Source organism: Dama dama, chromosome 29 (assembly GCF_033118175.1).
Source record: "Dama dama isolate Ldn47 chromosome 29, ASM3311817v1, whole genome shotgun sequence".
In the NCBI taxonomy this organism is placed as follows: Eukaryota; Metazoa; Chordata; class Mammalia; order Artiodactyla; family Cervidae; genus Dama; species Dama dama.
This window is the reverse complement of record NC_083709.1, coordinates 46,345,541-46,373,313: the sequence shown is the minus strand read 5'-3', so window position 1 is coordinate 46,373,313 and position 27,773 is coordinate 46,345,541. Positions and strand designations below refer to the sequence as shown.

Here is a 27,773-nt window from a genome sequence, read left to right as displayed (position 1 = left end):
ATAATAGCCCTTGGGATCTTCAGCAGAATTTTGAGACTCAAAGCCTACACCCTTTCATGAAACTTCTGCTGTTTTAGAGAACAGTTATGCCTCCTCACTCTTCCTAAGGGAGTTTAGTAGAAAACACACATGCATACATGTACACATTAGTGTGAACAGAGCATATGAACACACATGGTTACACAAATGCATACATATTCATACATGTGTATATGTGCCATACCTTTCCCAACAAATAGAACAACCAATCTCTCATCAATATTCTTAATTCATGAAACTGTAGAACACTTAGGAAGCTTTTATTTACTTTGTATGTGTGCTATTTTTGGGGGTGTTTTTGTCTTTTAAGAAGCTTTTAAATCTAGTTTGTCTTATAATTTTGACTAGATCAAATTCTTACACTGGACTTCCTCCTAATTAATCTCTGAAAGAGGAGGAGGAATAGCAGAAAACTTTAATTTCGATAAACAGATCAACTTGAGGCCATGAGTAAGATTTATATTTTCATTTATAACACCACTAGATAGAATTTTAAAATCCACTTTTTCTAAAAAGAACATCTATATAAGTATGTGTATACTTTATATGTATGGTAAAGTAAATACATCATGAGTATATAGTTCACTAAATTTTTACATATCTAAACCGTGCTGTGGCTCCTACCCAGATCAAAACACAGAATATTACTAAAACCCAGAAGTTTCACTTTTACTGTTAACAGTTAACATTACAAATTCTTTTACTCCCCAAAGGTTTGACATCTAACAATATGGACTAAATTTGCATCTTCTTGAGCTTTATATGATCTAATATCCATTGGATCATAGATAAAGCAAGAGAGTTCCAGAAAAACATCTATTTCTGCTTTAATTCTTCAAAAGATGGGAATACCAGACCACCTGATCTGCCTGTTGAGAAATCTGTATGCAGGTCAAGAAGCAACAGTTAGAACTGGACATGGAACAACAGACTGGTTCCAAATCGGGAAAGGCTATATATTGTCACCCTGCTTATTTAACTTATATGCAGAGTACATCATAGGAAACACTGGGGGGATGAAGCACAAGCTGGAATCAAAATTGCCAGGAGAAATATCAATAACCTCAAATATGTAGATGACACCACCCTTATGGCAGAAAATGAAGAACTAAAGAGCGTCTTTAGTGAGGCTAAAGTGAAAGTGAAAGAGGAGAGTCAAAAAGTAGGCTTAAAACTCAACATTCAGAAAACTAAGATCATGGCATCTGGTTTCATCACTTCATGACAAATAGATGGGGAAACAGTGGAAGCAGTGTCAGACTTTATTTTTTGGGGCTCCAAAATCACTGCAGAGGGTGACTGCAGCCATGAAATTAAAAGATGTTTGCTCCTTGGAAAAAAAGTTATGACCAACTTAGACAGCATATTAAAAAACAGAGGCATTACTTTGCCAAAAAAGCTTCATCTAGTCAAAGCTATGGTTTTTCCAGTAGTCATGTATGGATGTGAGAGTTGGACTATAAAGAAAGCTGAGCACTGAAGAATTGATGCTTTTGAACTGTGGTGTTGGAGAAGACTCTTGAGAGTCCCCTGAACAGCAAGGAGATCCAACCTGTTCATCCTAAAGGAAATCAGTCCTGAATATTCATTGGAAGGACTGATGCTGAAGCTGAAACTCCAATACTTTGGCTACCTGATGTGAAGAACTGACTCATTCGAAGAGACCCTGATGTTGGAAAAGACTGAGGGCAGGAGGAGAAGGGGACGACACTACAATTTTTTTCATCCATTCTCCTATTTATAGACATTCAGGCAATTTACAATCTGGAGCTATTATAACTAAAGCTATTATAAACATTCTTATATACATTTTTTAAAACATATACAGTAATTTCTATGCTCAGGTTTCAAATTTGATTGAATTAATTTGTACTCTCACCAGCAATGTATTAAAATCCAGTGGCTCTATATTCTGGCTAACACTCAGCATTTTTAATCTTTTTATCTTGAGTCCATTCTACCGAGACTTGTGATAAGTTTTAAGAAACTAAATATTGTGATATTCTTAAAAGTAGTTTTTATTTTTATGGATAAAAACAAAAAATTTTTTTCTGAAGTCTTTCAGATTTTATCATAATATATTCTGAGAGGTCACTCAATAAATTATCTAATTTCACCTTACAATTAGATGAAATGATACTTGATCACAAATTTCAGATAGATCAGTTTACGAGCATCACCCAGTAATGTGACAAAAAATTTCAGCCTGTACCAGCACATATATGTGCACACTTATAGCAATAATCTGTGCTAGACTGAAATACTGGAAGATTATGAGAAGCAGAGTAACAAAATTACTAAAGCCATAAAATATTATTAATGGGTAATCTATTTTGACTAGGATTGGTAGGAGATGGTGTTTCAGATTAATTTTAAAATGGCCATAATTATTTCCCTCTCTATCCCTTTGCAATGAGTCGTTGCAGCTCCTCCTTTTAAGAGAAGGAGTCAATTTTCCCTTTCCTTTAGCTTGGGCTGATATGACTTGCTTTGGTCAATAAAACTGATGAACTGACCCTGTGCCAACTATAAGTCTAGATCTCAAGAGGCCTTGGTGGCTTTCACTGGTTCTTCTAGAACCCTGCACATCCACCATGTGAACAAGCCCAGGCTAGACCCATATGGTGCAGTGACAGATCATCCCAGGTGAGGCCATTCTAGATCCAGCCAGCTGTCATCTGAGAGTTGAATAACTGCTCAACTGGCCTAGACCAAATTGTTACCACATAGAATAATGAACTAAATATTAATAAATGGCTTTTGCTTTAAGCCTGAAGTTTTGAGATGGTCTCCTAGGCAGCAAAATATAACAAATACAAGAGATATACAAGAAATATATCTCAAGTACTCGATGGGGAAGGAATTCTTAATTATTATTAAGTATTATTCCAAGAAACTCACACTTCTGAACCCTGCCAACAGCTGCTGCTGACAGTGACAGTCAACATTCACTAAATGGTAATGTTAAGTATTATATGTATCTTATTTATTACATGATACCTTATTTATTCTTACCACAGATCTACTAGGTATCTAATCAGCTATAGTTGAGGAAACTGAAATTTGCTTCACAGTTGACTCCAAAACTGAACCCAAAGCTTAAGTTCTGAACCATTGTATCATCAGCTGAGAGCAAGTAGTTTAACCCAATACTACCTTTCCTGCTCATCTTGATTTACATATAGAAAATTGATAGCCAAGAAAAGTTATGATTTGCCCAAAGCAGTTCCTTCTAACTCCCAGTATAATATAGTCTTTTGCTAAAATTCTTTGTAGTCTATAAATTGCATTAATGCTTATGATAAAAAAACATTGTGGTAGTTTGTAAACAAAATATGTGAGCTAAATATTCTAGAAAAATTCTCTTCAAAAACCTACAAGAAATAACAAAATTTCTTCCCTGTGTGGAAACTTTATAAAATGTGATTTTAATAGTAAGGTTTGGGAAGGGGTTGCTAGAGGTATCTGGTTTACTCACATTGTATAAACAGCATTTTAGAAGTTTGTTTTGTTTAGTTGCTTAGTCGTGTCTGACACTTTTGCCACCCCATGGACTGTAGCCTGCCAGGCTCCTCTGTCTCTGGGATTTCCCAGGCAAGAATACTGTAGTGCGTTGCCATTTCCTTCTCCAGGATATCTTCCTGACCTGGGGATTGAACCCACATCTGCATTGGCAGGTGGATTCTTTACTACTGAGCCACTCGGGAAGCATGAGTGGGATTATGATACCCTTTTCAGATACAGAAATCAAAGCTCAGGGAAATTAAGTAAGTCACCCAATGCCATAATACTGGTAATGAGCTGAACCCAGATTCAAATTCAGGTCTATGTAATTCTAAAGTCCCTGTTGTTTCCATCATGCTACATAACTTCATTAAATCTGTATTAAACAAATAATTACTAAATGGATATAGATAAGTTAAACAGTATTTCTTACTTATGCAAATCTGCAAAATAAATTTAACATGTATTTTTAACTGGAAATGAGGAGGGGACATATTTTTCTATAGGAAGTATCAATATTTTAAGGTCAATAACTTTTCTTCTTCACAGGCAATAATCCTTATAACAAGCTAAATATTATATTAGTGAGACTGAAACACTATTATTTTTTTGTCCAAAAGTCTAGGAAATAAAATCCATTTTTTATTATCCCAATTTTCTTGTCCTTCATAAATAGTAATAGTTTTGAGGGTGTTCAATACCTTAGAACCTAGGAATTAAGACCATGAGAAAATGTACAGGCAAGTTTTTTCTATGCAAAAATTATAACCACATAAAGGACACAATTTATCTGCCTCCCTGCAAAGAGGAAGTGAGAGGGCATGAAGAAATACTCTCAGGTGAGGTGGGGTAGAATGATGAAGAGAGGTGTCTACTTTTAGAGAATTGCATATTAAGCGAGCTTGCTTTTTTCCAAGCAGACACCTAAATACTAGTTCCTTCCTCCCTCCCTTCCATCTTGCAACAACCACTTGTTAAGTACAACTAGGTACCAAGCACTGAATTCTGTGTTGGAAACAAAGGTAAATAGAATAAGTCTCTGTTGTCTCAGTGGAGAAGACAATCATGTAAACAAATAATTACAGCTCTGAATTTAGTGTTAGATGTATGAACTAAGTATGGGAACACAGAAGCAGTCTTTCCTTCAGCTGGGAGATATCAGGAAAGGCATACTAGAGCAAGTGGCATTTGTGGAAAATCTTAATATATGAATTAAATATATTCATATAGGCAGAGAAGGCATGGTAGGAAGAAGCCAGTCTGAGTTCAAAAGAGGGTGACTAGAGGGGTCTAAAGGTAGATGCTCATTGACCTTTACTCTCAAGAATAAATGATGAAAAGTGGAGTCCAGTGTGGCTTTTCATAAATCAAAACTTTAGTAAATCTGTCAATTTTATTCCTAAATTAGTGTGTCTCAAAGTTTCTTCTTAAGGCAAAGAAGCATGATAAGGATGGGGTTGGGAATAGCTTTCAGTGAACACAAGATATCTAAAGTGTCATAAATTGCATACTAGAGCATAGGGTCAGCAAACTATGCTCTACAGGTTAAATTCTGTACTGTGTCATCTATTTTTATAACTAAAGTTTTATCAGAACACAGGTACACCATACATCTACATATTGAGTAGAGCTACTTTTGTACTACAACTGCAGAATAAGTAGTTGCAACAGAGATTGTCTGCCCACAAAATCTAACATATTTACCATCTGAGCCTTTAAAAAACTTTGTATTAAAGCTACATATCTTACATCATGAGTAAGTCTCAGAAAAATAATACTGAGTTTAAAAATAAGTTTCAATGCTATAAAGAATCATTTTGTATAAAGCTGTGTGTACGTGTGTGTGTGCGTGTGGTTAAGTCATGTCCAACTCTTTTTGACCTCAGGGACTGTAGCCTGCCAGGCTCCTCTGTCCATGGGATTTTCCAGGCAAAAATACTGGAGTGTAAAGACAGGCATAACAATAATAAATAAGATAATGTTTATCTCTTTGGAAAATGGAAAGAGGACTATAAACAGAGAGGGATTTTAACTATTTTAAATGTTTTATTTCAAAAGCAAGGTGGTGAATATGAAAGTGTCTATTATATTATTCTCTGTACTTTTCTTATATGACTGATGCATTTCATAATTTAAAAACTCTTGGTCATACAAAAAAAAAAAAAAAGGGAAAAAATCATATGGAGGAGTTGTGTTCCAGATTCTATCGCCCCCAAATGGCTGCAACATCTTTCCTCCTGTATACTGTTACAATGTAGCTTTGAAACCCTTCCCATTGAGAGGCAAGGTCTCTATCCCCACCCCCTGAAACTGAATGGGCTTTTGTGAATGTTTTGGTCAAAATAATATGGTAGAAGTGACACTGGATTAACAGGCAAGTTTGGCCTTGGAGTACAGAAAGAAGTACAGCAAGGGCTAACAGTTCTGCCAAGAGAACGCACTGGTCATAGCACACACCCTCTTCCAACAACACAAGAGACGACTCTACACATATACATCACCAGATGGTCAATACCAAAATCAGACTGATTCTATTCTGTGCAGCTGAAGATGGAGAAGCTCTATAAAGTCAGCAAAAACAAGACTCGAAGCTGACTGTGGCTCAGATCATGAGCTCCTTATTGCAAAATTGAGACTTAAGTTGAAGGAAGTAAGGAAAAGCATGAGGCCATGAAGGTACGACCTAAATCAAATCCCTTATGATTATACAGTGGAGGTGATGAATAGATTCAAGGGATAAACCTGGTAGACAGAATGCCTGAAGAACTATGGACAGAGATTCATAACATTGCACAGGAGGCAGTGACCAAAACCATCCCAAAGAAAAAGAAATGCAAGAAGGCAAAGTGGTTTTCTGTTGAGGCCTTACAAATAGCTAAGAAGAGAAGCAAAAGGCAAAGCAAACAGGGAAAGATATACCCAACTAAAGGCAGAGTTCCAGAGAATAGCAAGGAGAGATAAGAAAGCCTTCTTAATGAACAGTGTAAATAAATGGAGGAAACAGTAGAATGGGGGGAGACTAGAGATCTCTTCAAGAAAATTAGGGACACCAATGGAACTTTTCATGCAAAGATGGGCACTATAAAGGACAAAAATGGCAAGGACCTAACAGGAGAAGAGATTAAGAAGAGGTGCCAAAAATACACAGAAGAACTCTACAAAAAATGGTCTTAATGACCTGGAAAATCACAATGATGTGGTCATTCACCTAGAGCCAGACATCTTCAACTGTGAATTCAAGGGGGCCTTAGTAAGCATTACTATGACAAGGCTAGTGGAGGTGATGGAATTCCAGCAGAGCTATTTAAAATCCTAAAAGATGATTCTGTAAAAGTGCTGCACTTAATATGCTAGCAAATATGGAAAACTCAGCAGTGGCCACAGGACTGGAAAGAGTCAGTTTTTCATTCCAATCCCAAAGAAAGGCAATGCCAAAGAATGTCCAAACTACCATACAATTGCACTCATTTAACATGCTAGCAAGGTAATACTCAAAATCCTTCAAGCTAGGCTTCAACAGTATGTGAACTGAGAACTTCCAGATGTACAAGCTGGATTTAGAAAAGGCAGAGGAACCAGACATCAAGTTGCCAACACCCACTGGATCATATAAAAAGCAAGGGAATTCTAGAAAAACATTTCCTTCTGCTTCATTGACTATGTTAAAGTCTTTGTGTGGATCACAAAAAACTGTGGAAAATTCTTAAAGAGATGGGAATATCAGACCACCTTACCTGTATCCTAAGAAACATGTTTATAGGTCAAGAAGCAACAGTTAGGACCAGAGGTGGAACAGTGGACTGGCTAAAAACTGGGAAAGGAGTATGACAAGGCTGTATATTGTCAGCCTGCTTATTTAACTTATATGCAGAGTATATCATGAGAAATGAAGGGCTGGATGAATCACAAGCTGGAATCAAGATTATCAAGAAAGATATCAACAGTCTCAGATATGCAGATGATACCACTTTAATGGAAGAAAATGAAGAGGAACTAAAGAGTCTCTTGATGACAATGAAAGTGAAAGTCACTCAGTCCTGTCCCTCTCTTTGCGACCTGATGGACTATACAGTCCATGGAATTCTCCAGGCCAGAATACTGGAGAGGGTAGCCTTTCCATTCTCCAGGGGATCTTCCCAACCCATGGATCAAACCCAGGTCTCCCGCATTGCAGGTGGGTTCTTTACCAGATGAGATACCAAGGAAGCCCTGAGGGCGAAAGAGGAGAGTGAAAAAATTTGCTTAAAACTCAACATTCAAAAACCAAGATCACAGCATCTGGTCCCATCACTTAATGACAAATAGATGGGGAAAAAGTAGAAGCAGTGACAGATTTTATTCACTTGTGCTCCAAAATCACTGTGGATGGTGACTGCAGCATGAAATTAAAGGATGCTTGCTCCTTGGAAGAAAAGCTATGACAAACATACACAATGTATTAAAAAGCAGAGAAGTCACCTTATTGACAATGGTCCATATAGTCAAAGCTATGGTTTTTCCAGTAGTCATGTATGGGTGTGAGAGTTGGACCATAAAGAAGGCTGAGCGCTGAAGAATTGATGCTTTTGAACTGTGGTGCTGGAGAAGACTCTTGAGAGTCCCTTGGACAGCAAGGAGATGAAACCAGTCAATCCTAAAGGAAATCAACCTTGAATATTCATTAGAAGGACTGAGGCTGGTATTCTCACTGTTAGAATATAATTTGAACCCCTCATCAGGAAGTCGAACGCTAACAGTCTTCAGTGGAGAAATCCAAGCAGATTGACCCAAAACTCTCAGAGAGGTTGAACAATAAGAAGGACCAATCTCACAAGACAAGAGAAGGAATGTGACTGAAAACAGAATAAATTGCAAGTGTTTAATGAGAATCTCAGGTCCTCACTCCTATTTGAACCATCAGGTATTCCAAAGAACCAGAGAACTCACTTCAAGAAAAATGAGGATTATTCTCTGGACAAAGTGAATGGGAAGGCCTCCAGAGAAACAAGAGGGACAGCTGAAGGGTAAAGAACTCTGACTAAGAGGAAGGATATGGGAAATTTAGGGTCCTAACACTGTCAGTCATTGATTCATGTCCTTGTCCAAGTCATTTTCTCATTTGTTAAAGAGCTTAGAGCAAAATGACCTATGAAATATATTTCCATAGTAAAAATCTGTGATTCTATTAAAAATAGAAAAAAATTCTAGTACAAATAAGTGATTCTTTAAAATATGGCTAACTTAAGTAATGAATCACAATATGAAGTGTTTTTTAGTCAATGGAAATTCTAGTTCAATTCTTGTAACATGTAGTTCTTTTAAAAATAGCATTAAGACACAAACCACCAGACTAAACTTCAGTTCAGTTCAGTCACTCAGTCGTGTCCAACTCTTTGCGACCCCATGAATCGCACCACGCCAGGCTTCCCTGTCCATCACCAACTCCTGGAGTTTACTCAAACCCATGTCCATCGAGTCGGTGATGCCATCCAGCCATCTCATCCTCTGTCATCCCCTTCTCCTCCTGCCCCCAATCCTTCCCAGCATCAGGGTCTTTTCCAATGAGTCAACTCTTCGCATGAGGTGGCCAAAGTACTGGAGTTTCAGCTTCAGCATCAGTCCTTCCAATGAACACCCAGGACTGATCTCCCTTAGGATGGGTTGGTTGGATCTCCTTGCAATCCAAGGGACTCTCAAGAGTCTTCTCCAGCACCACAGTTCAAAAGAATCAATTTTTTGGCACTCAGCTTTCTTCACAATCCAACTCTCACATCCATACATGACCACTGGAAAAACCATAGTCTTGACCAGATGGACCTTTGTTGGCAAAGTAATGTCTCTGCTTTTTAATATGCTATCCAGGTTGATCATAACTTTCCTTCCAAGGACTAAGCGTCTTTTAATTTTATGGCTGCAGTCACCATCTGCAGTGATTTTGGAGCCCAGAAAAATAAAGTCTGACACTGTGTCCACTGTCTCCCCATCTATTTCCCATGAGGTGATGGGACCAGATGCCATGATCTTAGTTTTCTGAATGTTAAGCTTTAAGCCAACTTTTTCACTCTCCTCTTTCACTTTCATCAAGAGGCTTTTTAGTTCCTCTTCACTTTCTGCCATAAGGGTGGTGTCATCTGCATATCTGAGGTTATTGATATTTCTCCCAGCAATCTTAATTCCAGCTTGTGCTTCCTCCAGCCCAGCATTTCTCATGATGTACTCTGCATATAAGTTAAATAAGCAGGATGACAATATACAACCTTGACATACTCCTTTTCCTATTTGGAACCAGTCGGTGGGCAGAAACCAAAAGGAATAAAGAATTCAACCTTGAAGCCTGGGAAAAGGAGACCTCAAACACAAGAAGTTTAAAAAAAATAATGAAAAGGCAGAGAAATACCACACAAATAAAGGAACAAATTAGAAATACAGAAGTCCCAATAAATGAAAAGGAAATAGGCAAACTACCTGAAAAAAAATTCCGAATAATGATAGTAAAGATGATCAAAAACCTTGAAAACAAAATGGAGAAAATGCAAGAATCAATTAACAAAGACCTAGAAGAATTAAAGAATAAACATACAGAGACAAACAATATAATTACTGAAATTAAAAATACTCTGGAAGGAATCAATAGAATATCTGAAGCAGAAGAATGAATCAGTGAGCTGGAAGATAAAATTGTGGAAATAATTTCTGAAGAGCAGAATAAAGTAAAAAGAATGAAAAGAACTGAGGATAGTCTGAGACCTGTGGGACAATATCAAATGCACCAACATTCGAATTATAGGGGTCCCAGAAGAAGAAAAGAGAAAGAAAAGGTATGAGAAAATTTTTGAAGAGATTATAGTTGAAAATTTCCCCAACAAGGAAAAGGAAATAGTCAAGTCCAAGAGGCACAAAGAGTCCCGTACAGGATAAAACAGCATTAGGAATTATAACAGAAAATCTCCCCTTGAGGTACTTGAAATGTTTATTTCCTCCACAAGGAACTAATTAGTGTGGGCCTGTGGAAAACAGTATGGAAGTTCCTCAAAAAATTAAAAATAGAACAAATGTGTTGTTGTTGTTGTTTAGTTGCTAAGTTGTATCTGACTCATGACCCCATGGACTGTAGACTGCCAGGCTCCTCTGTCCATAGGTTTTCTCAGGCAAGAATACTGGAGAGGGTTGCCATTTCCTTCTCCAGGAGATCTTCCCAACCCAGGGATCGAACCCACATTGGCAGGTGGATTCTTTACCACTGAGCGATCAGGGAAGCCCAGAACTACCATATGACCCAGCAATTCCACTCTTAAACTTTTTTTTCTTAAAACAAAACACTAATTCAAAAAGATACGTGCATCTCAACAATGTTCATAGCAGCATTATATACAATTGCCAAGATATGGAAGCAACCTAAGTGTCCCTCAACGGATGAATGGATAAAGAAGATATGAGTGATATATCTGTGTGTGTGTGTGTGTGTGTGTGTGTATATATATATATATATATATATATATATATACACATACATACATATATGCAGTGGAAGATTACTCAGCCATAAAAAGGAATGAAATTTTGCCATTTGCAACAAAATGGATGAACTTGGTAGGTATTGTGCTAGTGAAATAAGTAAGACAGAGAAACACAATTACAGTTCAGTTCAGCTCAGTCATGTCCAGCTCTTTGTGACTCCATGGACTGCAGGAAGCCATGCTTCCCTGTCCATAACCAACTCCTGGAGCCTACTCAAACTCATGTCCATCATGTCAGTGATGCCATCCAACCATGTCACACTCTGTCGTCCCCTTCTCCTCCCGCCTTCAATCTTTCCCAGCATCAGGGTCTTTCCCAATGAGTCAGTGCTTCGCCTCAGGTTGCCAAAGTATTGGAGTTTCAGCTTCAGCATCAGTCCTTCCAATGAATATTCAGGACTGATTTCCTTTAGGACGGACTGGCTGGATCTCCTTGCTGTTCAAGGGACTCTCAAGAGTCTTCTCCAACACCACAGTTCAAAAGCATCAATTCTTTGGCACTCAGCTTTCTTTATAGTCCAACTCTCACATCCATACATGATCACTGGAAAACGATAGCCTTGACTACATGGACCTTTGTTGGCAAGGTAATGTCTCTGCTTTGCAATGCTGTCCAGGCTGGTCATAGCTTTTCTTCCATTTCGCATGATGTACTCTGTATATAAGTTAAATAAGCAGGGTGACAATATACAGCCTCGATGTACTCCTTTCCCGATTCGGAACCAGTCTGTTGTTCCATGTCCAGTTTTAACTGTTGCTACCTCACCTGCATATAGATTTCTCAGGAGGCAGGTCAGGTGGTCCGGTAGTCCCATCTTTTTAAGAATTTTCCAGTTTGTTGTGATTCACATAGTCAAAGGCTTTGGCGCAGTCAATATAGCAGAAGTAAATGTTTTTCTGGAACTCTCTTGCTTTTTTGATGATCCAGTGGATGTTGGCAATTTGATCTCTGGTTCCTCTGCCTTTTCTAATGTGGAATCTAAAAAAAATAAAGCAAACTAGTAAGTATAACAAAACAGATAAAGAGAACAAGCTAGTGGTTACTGCTGGGGAGAGGGTAGGAAGGAGAGGCAAATAGAGGTAGGGGATTAAGAGATACAAACTATCTTTCTGGCTTACTTCACTCTGTATAAGGGGCTCCAGCTTCATCCATCTCATCAGGACTGGTTCAAATGAATTCTTTTTAATGGCTGAGTAATATTCCATGGTGTATATGTACCACAGCTTCCTTATCCATTCAAGAGACACAGAAATACAGAACAGACTTTTGAACTTTGTGGGAGAATGTGAGGGTGGGATGTTTCGGGAGAACAGCATGTATACTATCTATGGTGGGGCAGATCGCCAGCCCAGGTGGGATGCACGAGACAAGTGCTCCGGCCTGGTGCACTGGGAGGACCCAGGGGAATCGGGTGGAGAGGGAGGTGGGAGGGGGGATCGGGATTGGGAATACGTGTAAATCCATGGCTGATTCATATCAATGTATGACAAAACCCACTGGAAAAAAAAAATAATAATAATAATAAAAAAAAGAGATACAAACTACTAAAACCAGGGGTGATAAGATTCTAGAATAATTAGTTCTACAATCAATTTTTTTTTCTGTTTTTGCCTCTTTTGATTTGAACGAATATTGAATCATGACTGATGGCATAAAGTTTAGTATTTGCTTCTCATCCATGTAAATAATTCCTCTTTTCTTTTCTTGTTCACATACAGGTTGTTTCAGCTACACATCTGATAATAAGGCGTGGTATGTCAGAACTGTCTCATATTATGATTTTTGTCAGAGAACTTCTATCTTGTTTTTATTTTTTATTTTTTAATTTTTAGTTTTTTTATTAGTTGGAGGCTAATTACTTCACAACATTTCAGTGGGTTTTGTCATACATTGATATGAATCAGCTATAGATTTACACGTATTCCCCATCCCAATCCCCCCTCCCACCTCCCTCTCCACCCGATTCCTCTGGGTCTTCCCAGTGCACCAGGTTGGAGCACTTGTCTCATGCATCCCACCTGGGCTGGTGATCTGTTTCACCATAGATAATATACATGCTGTTCTTTCAAAACATCCCACCCTCACCTTCTCCCACAGAGTTCAAAAGTCTGTTCTGTATTTCTGTGTCTCTTTTTCTGTTTTGCATATAGGGTTATCGTTACCATCTTTCTAAATTCCACATATATGTGTTAGTATGCTGTAATGTTCTTTATCTTTCTGGCTTACTTCACTCTGTATAAGGGGCTCCAGTTTCATCTATCTCATTAGAACTGATTCAAATGAATTCTTTTTAACGGCTGAGTGATATTCCATGGTGTTTATGTACCACAGCTTCCTTATCCATTCATCTGCTGATGGGCATCTAGGTTGCTTCCATGTCCTGGCTATTATAAACAGTGCTGCTATGAACATTGGGGTGCACGTGTCTCTTTCAGATCTGGTTTCCTCAGTGTGTATGCCCAGAAGTGGGATTGCTGGGTCATATGGCAGTTCTATTTCCAGTTTTTTAAGAAATCTCCACACTGTTTTCCATAGCGGCTGTACTAGTTTGCATTCCCACCAACAGTGTAAGAGGGTTCCCTTTTCTCAAAAATCTTCCAGCAAACAAAAGCCCAGGACCAGATGGCTTCACAGCTGAATTCTACCAAAAATTTAGAGAAGAGCTAACACCTATCTTACTCAAACTCTTCCAGAAAATTGCAGATGAAGGTAAGCTTCCAAACTCATTCTATGAGGCCACCATCACCCTAATTCCAAAACCAGACAAAGATGCCACAAAAAAAGAAAACTACAGGCCAATATCACTGATGAACATAGATGCAAAAATCCTTAACAAAATTCTAGCAAACAGAATCCAACAACATATTTAAAAAAATCATACACCATGACCAAGTGGGCTTTATCCCAGGAATGCAAGGATTCTTTAATACCCGCAAATCAATCAATGTAATACACCACATTAACAAATTGAAAGATAAAAACCATATGATTATCTCAATAGATGCAGAGAAAGCCTTTGACAAAATTCAACACTCATTTATGATTAAAACTCTCCAAAAAGCAGGAATAGAAGGAATATACCTCAACATAATAAAAGCTATATATGACAAACCCACAGCAAGCATCACCCTCAATGGTGAAAAATTGAAAGCATTTCCCCTGAAATCAGGAACAAGACAAGGGTGCCCACTCTCACCACTACTATTCAACATAGTGTTGGAAGTTTTGGCCACAGCAATCAGAGCAGATAAAGAAGTAAAAGGAATCCAGATAGGAAAAGAAGAAGTGAAACTCTCACTGTTTGCAGATGACATGATCTTCTACATAGAAAACCCTAAAGACTCTACCAGAAAATTACTAGAGCTAATCAATGAATATAGTAAAGTTGCAGGATATAAAATTAACACACAGAAATCCCTTGCATTCCTATATACTAACAATGAAAAAACAGAAAGAGAAATTAAGGAAACAATACCATTCACCATTGCAACAAAAAGAATAAAATACTTAGGAGTATATCTACCTAAAGAAACAAAAGACCTATACATAGAAAACTATAAAACACTGATGAAAGAAATCAAAGAGGACACAGACAGATGGAGAAACTATCTTGTTTTTAAAATGGGGCAACTTCCTAAGTAGACAACAGCATTGCAAGGGAAGAGAGAAAATCTTAGTTACAACACGTACTGTGTGAATAAACACAAAAGGATGTATTTTGTTACACATAAAATCATTGTTTGTGGTTATTTATAGGCTAAGTAACTTAGTATACATAAAATCTATGTTTCCAGATGTAATTCATTTGATCTACACAGGACAAATAATACCTTTTCTGGGTCTTTCATCTCTAAGCCCTGTCCTGTCAATCATTTGGGATCTATACTAACTAGATTAACACATATCCTATATAATCCCAGTAGAAAACCAATTTTGACAGTAAATTTCCTCCTCTCCCCACCCCCACCAAGAGATCTCCATGGAAGACCCAGCACATTAAGAAGCACAAATTGTATCATGGAAGTGAGTACCAGAGGTCTTGACCAGTTCTTCCTTCAGAACTTTTTTCAGTTCAGTTCAGTTGCTCAGTCATGTCCGACTCTTTGTGACCCCATGAATCACACCATGCCAGGCCTCCCTGTCCATCACCAACTCCTGGAGTTTACTCAAACCCATGTACATTGAGTTGGTGATGCCATCCAGCCATCTCTTCCTCTGTCCCCCTCTTCTCCTCCTGCCCCCAATCCCTCCCAGCATCAGGGTCTTTTCCAATGAGTCCGCTCTTCACATCAGATGGCCAAAGTACTGGAGTTTCAGCTTCAGCATCAGTCCTTCCAATGAACACCCAGGACTGACCTCCTTTAGGATGGACTGGTTGGATCTCCTTGCTGTTCAAGGGACTCTCAAGAGTCTTCTCCAGCACCACAGTTCAAAAGCATCAATTCTTCAGTGCTCAGCTTTCTTTATAGTCCAACTCTCACATCTATACATGACCACTGGAAAAACCATAGTCTTGACCAGATGGACCTTTGTTGGCAAAGTAATGTCTCTGCTTTTTAATATGCTATCTAGGTTGATCATACCTTTCCTTCCAAGGAATAAGCATCTTTTAATTTTATGGCTGCAGTCACCATCTGCAGTGATTTTGGAGCCCCAAAAAATAAAGTCTGACACTGTGTCCACTGTCTCCCCATCTATTTCCCAAGAGGTGATGGGACCAAATGCCATGATCTTAGTTTTCTGAATGTTAAGCTTTAAGCCAACTTTTTCACTCTCCTCTTTCACTTTCATCAAGAGGCTCTTTAGTTCTTCATTTTCTGCCATAAGGGTGGTGTCATCTGCATATCCGAGGTTATTGATATTTCTCCTGGCAATCTTGATTCCAGCTGTGCTTCTTCCAGCCCAGCATTTCTCATGATGTACTCTGCATATAAGTTAAATAAGCAGGATGACAATATACAACCTTGACATACTCCTTTTCCTATTTGGAACCAGTCTGTTGCTCCATGTCTAGTTCTAACTGTTGCTTCCTGACCTGCCTACAGGTTTCTTAAGAGGCAGGTCAGGTGGTCTGGTTTTCCCATCTCTTTATGAATTTTCCACAGTTTATTGTGATCCACACAGTGGAAGGCTTTTGCATAGTCAATAAAGCAGAAATAGATGTTTTTCTGGAACTCTCTTGCTTTTTCAATGATCCAGCAGACGTTGGCAATTTGATCTCTGGTTCCTCTGCCTTTTCTAAAACCAGCTTGAACATCTGGAAGTTCTCGGTTCAAGTATTGCTGAAGCCTGGCTTGGAGAATTTTGAGCATTACTTTACTAGCGTGTGAGATGAGTGCAATTGTGCGGTAGTTTGAGCATTCTTTGGGATTGCCTTTCTTTGGGACTGGAAAACTGACCTTTTCCAGTCCTGTGGCCACTGCTGAGTTTTCCAAATTTGCTGGCATATTGAGTGCAACACTTTCACAGCATCATCTTTCAGGATTTGAAAAGCTCAACTGGAATTCCATCACATCCACTAGTTTTTTTTGTAGTGATGCTTTTTTACTTCCCTTCAAAAGTGTGGCCTTGTATTTCCAACTGTCACATAGATATCTCCATCTAGGTATATTTTAGATGCATTTCAAATGCTATACAGTGCAAACAGAACTCACCCTATTTTCCCTGTTTGCTTTCTCTTCTAGTTATGAGCATTACCATCTACCAAAACCATCATTTATGTCTCCCAAACTAGAAATGAGCATTATTCTTAGCATTTTCCTCATTCCTCATATCTGCACATTCGGCAAGCCTGATAGGCTTGATTTTCTAGAATACTCTAGAATCTACCCTTTCCTCTCTCACCCACTGCCATAAGTTTCACCAAAACTGACACAATTACCTCTTCAGTAAGCTTTCAGACAGCATTACACCCCCTGCCCCCCACTTACTTTTTCCCTAAGGCATCCTTCCACATTCCTTCTGCTGTCTTTCCAAAGGCCTATTTAATCACATCAGTGAACTCCTGTAAAAACCTTAATTTCTCCCCGGGGCCCACAAAATCTACTGCTTTGAATGCTAAGCTTCACACTCCGCTCTTCTCCATTTAGTCAAACTTTCTCTTACATGCAATTCCTACTGGACTGAAAAATGCGTACCTTCAGTCTTTGCTTAAGCACTCTCTCCTCTGAGGGCATTCTGTACTTAACTAAATCTTCTCCATAATAAGAGCACAAAAATAATTGATTGTGTGCCAGCTGGGATAGGCACTATGTGGAACTCTCTACACTCTTTAGACATCACAAGCACCATTTTGCACTGAAGAAACTGAAGTAAACAGTCTCTCCAAGATCATATTTTAAGTAAAGAGCAAAACTGAGTTTACAATTCAGGCCTATCTCAATCTTTGAACTAATCATTTAAATACCATCTTCCTTATAGTATGCTATTTAATTCAGGTCAAGTTGTATCGCTGTCTTTAAGCTCACAGATTATTCTAGTCCCTCATCTCTAGTCCCTCTAGTCTCTCATGTCTAATTGTTGCTTTAATCAAAAGTAGACTATTTAGTACTAAATTATTCTTTAATATTTTCATGCTTTCTAAATCTTATTTCAATGGGATTGTAAATGCTTTGTAAGCAGAGAATTAGGAAAAAAAAGTCTTAATATGCTTCCACAATGGCATAGAATATCCTATAATAGCAAATAGCTATCCCTTATTGAGACAGGTTATAAGCGTGCTTAATAGTTACACATGTAATGAATACTCAGTATTTGCTTTACTTAGGAGGAGACAACATGAATTATATCTAAAAGATACAGCGAATGTAAAATTTCCAGCAAGAGCAGAGACCAAGTCTGTATAGGTATTCCATTTTTTTCTGTCCCTCCCCTGTTGGGCCATCTTTTTTTTTTTTCATATTACTGGCTCTCCATACTGGCAATTATTTCAAGTGGTTATAACAAAAATGCTGCTCTGCCTTTATGCTAATAATTTGCACCAGTCTGAACAGTCAAGTTATGGATTTTGGCAAATATTAAGTTCAAATCTTTTATATATGTATAATTTTTTCTACCTTTATATGCTCTCTTCCTTCTTATTTGAAGTAAGCGCAGTTTGATGTCTTGGGTAACGTGCTTTGGGCCTATTTCTGATATTTATTCCTAGTAGGATCTCTGGACTTCTTCAGAGGTGTGTAATTTTGCATCCTTTAAAAGCATTATCCATGACCCTCAGCCCAAATGCTCGCTAACTCAGGTCCACAATCGGTAACCACAAAGGGCCCTCCGGGCGGCGGCACCAACACTTCCGAGGTCTGAGGTACGGTTGCGAGCGCAGCGGGCCCCAAGAGGACGATCCCAGCAGGCCCTTAGCCTGCCCGCCTAGGGCCGCCACCTCAGCTCAGCGGCGGGAAACCCCAGGATGCGGGTTTCCGCGCGAAGGCAGCATTCGGGCCTGGCGGGAAACAACTTCGCGAAGCAGAAGGGTCCCCAGGGTCTTTCCTGGGTGGCCGGCCCAGCCAGGCCGCGTGGCTGACAGGGTCTGGCAAAGAGCGGGTTCATTTCCTGACGTGATTTCTCACAAATTTAGGCTGCACCCGCACGCACTCCCCTTTTTCTTGATCACACAAGTGCACGTCAGAATTTCTTATCTTTGGTGTGTTTTTGAGACCACAGAACCGAATCCGCTAAGCCTGAGGAGTCGCTGGCGCCCTGGGTAGCGAAACCTGGACCAAAGCGGGAACCCGTGTGGGCGGCCTTGTAACCGCCAGACACCCGAAGGCTAGAGGGCGTGTCCAAGGCCCAGGTGCAGGCAGAGGCGCAAGTAACGGCTCTCGGCGGCCCCGCCCCTCTGTCCCGTCCTCCCTGCACCCTCCCATTTTAGTTCCCTCTGGTCTACAGCCACTTCCCTAGTCGCTACCTCTTTAAGGCGGAGCCCGGCGTAGATCTCGCGAGATCCGGGTTGGCGCCGTGACCTCCATGTGGGAGCTAGAGCTCTATAAGTAAACACTCCGCGCCGCGCAGACAAGGCTGCTTCCTATTTGTGAGGCGGGGGCTGCAATAGCAACCGAGCTTCCGACTGGTTTCGGTTTCCTTCCGTCTCCAGTTCTGTTGGGTGGCCGCACTGTCTAGGATTCACCGCCGCCTGTCGGGCCCGGCGCCTGGTCAGTCTTCCTCCCTTGTGCGCGCGCTCGCCGGCCAGCCGCTGAGAGCCAGAGCCGCCGGGGAAGCGGCGCGGGCCGGGCGGGGCGCGGCGCCCGGAGCGCAGGGGGAGACAAAGCGGAGCCGGCCCCTTCTCCCGGCGCCGAGATGTGGATCCAGGTTCGCACCATCGACGGCTCGCAGACGCGCACCATTGAGGACGTGTCTCGGAAAGCCACAATTGAGGAACTGCGCGAGCGGGTGTGGGCGCTGTTCGACGTACGGCCCGAGTGCCAGCGCCTCTTCTACCGGGGCAAGCAGGTAAGGCGCGCCCAACGCACTTCTCTGGAAGCCCCAGCAAGGGCAGCGGGATGCTTGGGCTGGGCGGGCCGGAGGGCTTGGTGTACCGCGCGCACAGAGCGCATCTGGCTCCACTTCGGATGGGCAGCCCGCGAGGCTCGGAGTGCGGCCCTGGGCCCGCCTGTGGGGCGCAGCGGGGGCCCGGCCACTCGAGTTGCAGGTGCGCTCGGCGGGGTCGGAGGCGGGGGCGCCCCGAGCGCCGAGACCTACCCCCCTTGCCAAGCCGGTCAGCAGCCGGAGGCACAGCCCGCCAGAGTGCCTGGGGTCCCTCCTTTCCCGCGCTTGGTGGGGTCCGTGGCCCCTGGAGGGCGGGGAGGGCAGCGGGCTCTGGCGGCCATGCCGAAGTGCGGCTGGGGAGGGCAGGAGGCTCCGGCTCCCGGCCGTGCTGACCCGGCTAACGGCTCGTATCGCTTCCGTACCTCAGCCGCGCTGCCGACTCCCAAGTGGGAGGGGAAACTTACATATTGCTCCTTATGGGGCACAAGATTCTAAGCCCGCCTCCTCACTGTGGAAGGGATTTGTATACACTGAAGATTCGAAGGGTATCCAGAACTTCTGCTTCCCCACCCCACCTCCTTTCCTAGAATCGAATCTGTCGTAGGGGAGATTAGAGACCTGCTGAAGAAGCTGTTGGTGTAACCCGGGACCAGGCTTAAACCGCCCAGTTTGGGCCAAGGGGGTGGTTCGAAGAGTACTGCTTTTCAAAGCAGTACAAAAGATTTGTTTTGCTCTTATCCTTCACCTTCTAATAGAACCCTCACTCAAGCTTTTGATACAGTAATTGGAGCATAGCCAGCGGTACACACTTGAAGGCTGAAAGTGTTTTTTGGCGGTGAGGTTGCTTGTGGGCGTCGCAGGTAGTTGAACCGTATGGCCTTGGTCTGGCCCATTGAAGATTTTTCCTACTCACGTGGTCTGTATCAAGAGACTCAGACCCGTCCTATCTTTATCTTTTTCTTTTTTAAAAAATGTTAATCAACTAAAGAAGTTGGCTTCCTCCAGCTGACCATAGTTTGGCTCCAATCCTGTTGTTTGAAATAAGTGTAACTCTCTTTGATTTGGTAGAAGTAGCCTGTTTTCCCTACAGCTTAGTGTTTGAAAGGAATATTTTTCTCCCCTTCGTAGGCTTACCGTTTGAAACTGTCCAGAAATTTTAGAGTAATGAGATTACACTCCGAGAGAGAAAGAGCCACGGATTGTTTTATGTGAGAAATATCATGGGCTTCCCAGGTGCCTGGGAATGCAGGGGACACGGTTTGATCCTGGGTGGGGAAGATCCCCTGGAGGAGGAAATGGCAATCCACCCCACTATTCTTGCCTGGGAAATCCCATGGACAGAGGAGGCTGGCAGTCCATTGGGTCACAAAGAATGGGACACGACATAGCGACTAAACAACAACAGAAAGAGATGGCATCTTTGATAGTAGTTAGTTTTATATTGATCATCTAGTGTTTGACTTACAAAAACAACTGTTCGGTTTAGTTTAAACTTGGCTTTAAAAATAAATGTATGTGTATTAAACGCTATGCAACTTTATATCACTGTGCCTCCTGTGGCTAATACCTTTTTTATCTTTTGATCAAAAGTGAAAAGCATGTAATCAAGTCTATTGAATTTTATTTTCTAGCTAGGGACAACAGTACATGAATTCCCAGGATACTTTTAACTTCACCAGAGATAGAAATGAAGCATGAAAATGTATTCCCAGGCAACACCTCTTACCATCTAATAATAAAAATACGATAAAAAGAAAATGTGCACCTGGCTGTCTTGAGGGAAAGGAAGGCATTGTGATAACCTTATGTACCTCTTAGCCCAGGACAGTTGATAACTCTCTGCTTTGATTTCTCTATAACGGTAGACAAGTAGGAATTAGGAATGGACCATGGGTTACTACTTAGTTGGAGACAGAAGAAAGATAGTGCTCCAGGTGTTTATTTACAAGCGGACAAGTAGCCATGGGAGTGATTATTATCTCTATTCTCCTTTGGAAATACAGTCTACAGTCCTTGGACAGGATAGTTTGTCTGTAGTAGGCTTCTATTGGATTGGTGTCACAGAGCTGCCTTATCCTGTAAAATGCTCTTTTGAGAGTCAAAATGAGAGAGGGCAAAATAGATCGATGCTACCTTTGAGAGTCAAAATGGAGAGAGATCAAGGCTGTAAATTCCAGGTAAAATAGGGTAACCTCATTTGGATATGCTTCTTTGAGAAGCTGAATTTGCACCCTGGAGGTCGGAATTTTTTTAAGGAAGAGTTATATTGATGAATCTCTAAATCTTTGAGAAAGAGTTTTGTGCTTATTAGGAAAACACACTCCTTCCTCAAGATACCTTACTGCCACATAGTGAAAAATGTCATAAATAAAAAAACATTTACAGTGTCCATGATGTAAATTACCTCCCCTTCCATCTTTGTATGTTAGGTCTCCTGCTTTTAATCTCTGATAAACATCAGAATCACTTGGTGGATATTTGTTATAGATGCTCACCTCACCCTAAAACTACGAGTGGTTGAATTTAACAAGACCCCATGGGAAATACTGATGAACGCCAGAGTTTGAAAATGCATTTTGTAGGAACTCAGCCTCATACTAGTTTCTTACTGTTCATAGGATGGTCCTGGATCAGTAGGACCAGCAGCATTAGCTTCACCTGACCAGCCGCACTGAACTAGAATCTGTATTTTAACAAGGTCCCCAGGTGGTCGGTATGCAAATGAAGCTTGAGCAGCACTGTAATTGTGGGATTGACTCTACTTTTGAGAGTCAAAATGGAGAGAGAGCAGCAATCTAGGGCTGTAAGTTCCAGTTAAAGTAGGGTAACCTCATTTAGGTATTCTTTGAGAGGTTGAGTTTGCTCCCTGGGGGTTTGTTTAAGAAAGAGTTGTATTGGTGGATCTCTAAATCTTTGAGAATCCAGAGCTTTTCCTATTCCGAAAGGATTCTCTTCCCTCTTCTCTTCCCTGTACCACTGTAGGAACTCCTAGAGTAGATTGTAGATGTGAAGCATGAACCAGAAGAAAGACAGTTTCTTTTGCCCCTGTACTGTTTTCACATGCAGTACAAAGTAAAAGTGTTTGCCTACTTGAAGGAGTGTGTGTGTGTGTGTGTATTTGTAGTATATATGCTGTGAAAGATGGATGAAAGTTGTTAATGTTCTCTACCTGCAGCCCTCATCAGTAGCCTCTTGGGAATGACTTCTCTGCCTTCTGAGCCACTGCCATTTGGTGTTTGCCTCCTAGTTTTCCCTTGCATCACAGTTGTAATTCTTACTGTTACCTATAATTTCTTGACTTCAACCCAATTCAAAGAAAAAAATTCTAGGACCATCCCCACCTCTCTAATATTATAAGTTCTTCAGCCACATCTTCTGGAATGGCAGTTCTCAAACATTTTCTTCTATGAGACATTCATTAGTTAAATGCCTGAAACTCCTAAGTGTAAGTTTCAAATTACCAATCTGTTTCTCCCCTACTCAACATAATTTAAGTGCAAGTAATTTTCAGTCTATACTTTTGTTAAATTTGGGAGGACTTTAGTACTTTTATTATTCATTTGGCTACATGGCTCCTGGAGAAGGGAATGGCTACCCACTCCAATATTCTTCCTGGAGAATCCCATGGACAGAGGAGCCTCGTGGGCTACAGTCGGTGGAGTGCTGAAGAATCAGACATGGCCAAATGACTTTCACTTTCAGAATCTTAGTTCCCCAACCAGGGAGAGAACTGCCCTTGTCGGTAGAGTCCTAACCACTGGACCACCAGGGAATTCTTGGTGCTTTTAAAATAACAAATCATTCCAACAGTCTTCACAACTCTGCACAATAGCAAAACTCTGTGGAACTTGCTATGCAGTGGATGGATAATCACCGTTTCAGGAAAACTTCTGAGAGTGCCTATGAATTAGGAAAGAACTCATCATCTGGGTAAAAGTGGCTATCCTAGCAAGCATAACTGATGGAAGAAAAGTGGTTACAGGTTACTGTGGGCCTGATTTCTATTATATGGTTTCGTACAGGTATCTTCATTTTGGGGAATGCCCTACCCGTTAATTTTCATGTTCTGTGTTGTTAGTTTTGTGTGTGTGGGGGGGGGGAGGGTTTGATGAGGTGGAGATGCTGTTGGAGACAGGCAAAATGAAGGTGTGAACGTGTAGTTTTTTGCTTATTGAGGTTTTCCAGTAATTGAGGATTAGGAGTTCTTGTTTTTCTAATTAGATAAGCCATGTTAACATCCTATCCTGATAAGGGCCTATCTGCTTACTGACTTGGGAGATTCCTTAGACTTATTTGAGAGAAGAGTGTTAGCTAATCTGTTAGATAATGTACTATTTAATTCTACTACTGGGAAATTTTAATTTCTCAATCCCTTGTTTTGTTTAACAGTTGTGACCACCTGTGATGTGTTCAGTTCAGTCGCTTAGTTGTGTCCGACTCTTTGAGAGCCCATGCACTACTGCACACCAGGCTTCCCTGTCTGTCACCAACTCTCAAAGTCTGCTCAAACTTATGTCCATTGAGTCGGTGATGCCATGCAACCATCTCCCACCCAACCATCTCATCTTCTGTCGTCCCCTTCTCCTCCTGCCTTCAATCTTTCCCAGCATCAGGATCCTTCCAGTAAGTCGGTTCTTTGCATCAGGTGGCCAAAGTATTGAAGTTTCTGCTTCAGCATCAGTCCTTCCAATGAATATTCAGGACTAATTTCCTTTAGGATTGACTGATTTGATCTCTTTGCAGTCCTGTAATGTGTTGGATTTTTCTAAGTATGTTTTGGGTTGCTTGAATTAAAGGTACCTATTTAATACACTAGTAAGTTTGTCATTCAAAGACAGATTTTTATTCTGGTTTCTTTGGTTGACTTCTCACATATGGCCTTATTGTGTTAGAGCTGTGGATGGTGACAGATATTACATACAAAGGGAAAAATGACTAGGGATTAAATTGGTTGTGTTTCCTGGGAAATGATAGTTCTGAGCTTTAAGGAGTTTAGTGAAATGGCCAACTGAATTGTATAAAGAAACAAAATGGAGACTTAGTTTCCTAGGGCTTCCATAACAAAGTATCAAACCCTAGGTGGCTTAGGAGGGCAAATTTTGTCCCGCAGTTCTGTTAGCTGCAAACCCAAAGTCAACTTATCAGCAGGGCCATGCTGTACTCTAGGGGAGAATCCTTTCTTGCTTCCTTCAAACCGCTTCTTGATGTTTTGATAGCAATCCTTGGTGTTCTTGGCTTGTAGTAAGTCGGTTCTTTGCATCAGGTGGCCAAAGTATTGAAGTTTCTGCTTCCGCATCAGTCCTTTCTGTTTTCTCCCCATGTTTGTCCAAGTTTCAACTTCTTATAAAGGCACTAATCATAATGGATTAGGGTCCACCCTTATCTAGTTTTAACTTGATGACCGCTGTTAAGATCCTATTTCCAGATAAATATGTTCACATTCTGAGTTACTTGGGATTAGAACTTCTACATGTTTGGGAGGCATTAGGGTGGGAATGGTGGATGCAATTCAGTCCTTTATAGAAACCTTGCCAAAATATGGATAAGTTACAAAATAATTTATTCACTAGTCATCCTGGAATACCTTGCATAATTCAACTTGATCACCTTTACAGAAAACTTTGAGCAGGTTGGAGTAGCATGAGAAAGCATTGTAATCATTCCTGCTTGAATTTTTTTCTACTTGGTTTTTAAAGTTACTGCTTCAGAAAGATAAAATGGTTAAGTAAATGTCTTTATGAACACCAAGTTATAAAACAATTCACTTTGAAAATTCACATTTTGTTTCTTGTAGTGGATTCATTAAAATACATAAAACTTGTTGAAGATGAGTTTTTCTGCTTAGATGATGAGATCACAGCAGCAATGATGATATTTCATTTCAGTGGTTGTCAGTTTTCCCTATAGTTGATATAGAATGATTCCTAAGAGTTTATTGAGGCTCTGAGAAGATGCTTCCCAGGTGGCGCAGTGGTAAAGAATTCGCCTGCCAGTGCAGGAGACACAGGAAATGGGGGTTCAATCCCTGGGTTGGGAAGATCCCCTGGAATAGGAAATGGCAATCCAGTCCAGTATTCTTGCTTGGAAAATTCCATGGACAAGGGACCTGGCAGGTCCATGGGGTCGCAAAGAGTCAGACATGACTGACTGCACGTACAGACAAACTGAGAAGATGCTGACATCAGAGGCCATAGGAATGGCTTCAAGATCACTAAATTGTAATGCTGGGAATTTTATATTAATAATTTGACTAGGGCATTTGGGTAACTAAGGATGTAAAAAGATCAAGTTTTGAGAGAAGCATTTTAATCTTTTTCTGTCCTTTTTTTTTTTCCAGTTGGAAAATGGATATACTTTATTTGACTATGATGTTGGACTTAATGATATAATTCAGCTACTAGTTCGCCCAGACCCTGACCTTCCTAGCACATCAAAACAGACTGATGTACAGGCCAAACCCTGTTCTAATAGTCCACCTAAAGTAAAGAAAACCCCAAGGGTGGGACCTTCCAGTCAGCCATCTACATCAACTCGTGATTTTCTTATTGATCCTGGCATTGGACTATATAAGGTATGTTGTCTTCCTCAGACTTCTTGTTAATTGTGAGAATACAGGTGTCTTCTCTTCAGGATGTTGTGAATAAGTAAACATTGATTGCCATTTGAAAGTAGAGTTTGGGGTTGTTAATGCTTTAACTTTTAAAAGTAATATTGAAAAAACAGTGAAAGTTGTGTAGACAGACTATACTCAGTGGTTCAGAGCATAAAAGCAAACACCTGTGTAATTCCACCAAGGTTAAGTAGTTGCTTTCTGAAGTCTCTTGTGTGCCCCTACCAGAGCACATCTCACTTTCTCCCCCTCAGAAGTAAACTACTTGTTCTGACGTCCATGATCATTTCATTTTTCTTTAGTGTTACTAGTTATGTATCTCTAAACAACATTTTGTTTTGCCTATATTTGAAAATTTTCACATGTGGCTATATTTTTTCACTGTTTGTATTATTCCATTTTATTAACATGCCATAATACATTTATCTAACCCATGATGAATAGATATTTGGGTTGTTTCCAGTTTTAGCTGTTATAAACAGTGCTGTTTTGAGCCAACTATGTGTATCTTGGTACACATGTTCAAGAATTTCTTTAGGAATTTTTCCCTAGAAATAAAAGTACTCATGGAATTTCAATGGAAACCATATCTGTAGACCAGCTTGAAGAATTGACGTCTTTACAATGTTGAGTCCTTCATTAATGAAATGATAGATGTCTCCATTAATTTAGATCTTTGACATCTTTCTCAATTACTTTCCTCTTTACATACCTTTGATTTATTTCTAGTAGCTTTGTTTTTGATGCTATTATAAATGGTTACCTTCTAAAATTTGTTTGCTATATAGAGATGTGATTGATTTATTGACCTTTGTTATCTAGTAACTTCTTCAAATTCAAATAAATTTTGTAGAAATAACTGACACTTTTGCCTCATCTTTATCCTTATATTTTTTCATAATTCTTAATGGTTGAGGTAAACTGGGACCCAAACTTAATTTTTCAGAGCTTTTTCAAGACTAAAAATTAAAGATTGGTAGACAAAATGAATTACTTAAGAAATTGAGATCTGTGAAAAAAATGCAAACAGATCCATAAAAACAGAAAGAATCAAAACTGGTGAAGAGGTGTATCAAAGCACCTGGTCTGGCTACACTACACTGAATTGCTTTAAACCCATAAAGAATAATAATGATATCTAAATTGAGCCACAAGATTTTAAAAAAGGAAAGCTTTCATTTGATCTATAAATTTAGTATAACACTGATACTGAAAACATGATTATAAAAGCACATTAGTATCACTACATATTGATGTAAAATCTAAGTTACAGTTTGCAAATAAAATAATAACTATATATTAGAGGAACATACATTGACCAAGTGTGGTTTGTCAGGAAGTGGGATAGTTTATTGTTAGGAAACATCTTAATATAATTCATCATATTAATATAACCAAAGAAAACAAATGATCTAATCTGTTTTCTGCATCTAAATAAAAATTTGAATTTATTTCTGATTAAAAAAAAAAAATCCTTGCTAAGAGGAACAGATGGAATAGATGAATATTTTAAACCATACCCAGCGTCATGCTTAATGGTGGGGAAAAGCCACAAGCATTCCCATTAAAGACAGAACCAGACAAAGAAGCCTGTTAATGCTATTGTTTAACATCTTTCTAGAAGTTCTAGATAATACAGATAAGC

At 40.0% G+C, this 27,773-nt stretch overlaps 1 protein-coding gene and 1 long non-coding RNA gene across 2 annotated transcripts in view; one reads left to right on the top strand and one right to left on the bottom strand.

Moving 5' to 3' along the window:
• Positions 1-5,645: 5,645 nt before the first annotated feature.
• On the bottom strand, positions 5,646-19,132 carry LOC133048825 (uncharacterized). The gene is made up of 2 exons (XR_009691130.1): positions 18,941-19,132; positions 5,646-12,018 (listed from the first exon to the last, which is right to left on the bottom strand). It is a non-coding gene; the product is annotated as an uncharacterized LOC133048825 (long non-coding RNA).
• Positions 19,132-27,773, top strand: part of UHRF2 (ubiquitin like with PHD and ring finger domains 2) — a 71,132-nt gene continuing 62,490 nt past the window's right edge. The window contains exons 1-2 of the mRNA XM_061132620.1: positions 19,132-19,482; positions 25,856-26,089. Of these exons, the coding sequence (XP_060988603.1) occupies positions 19,330-19,482; positions 25,856-26,089 (387 nt within the window). The 5' untranslated portion in view covers positions 19,132-19,329. The remainder of the gene's footprint in view (positions 19,483-25,855; positions 26,090-27,773) is intronic.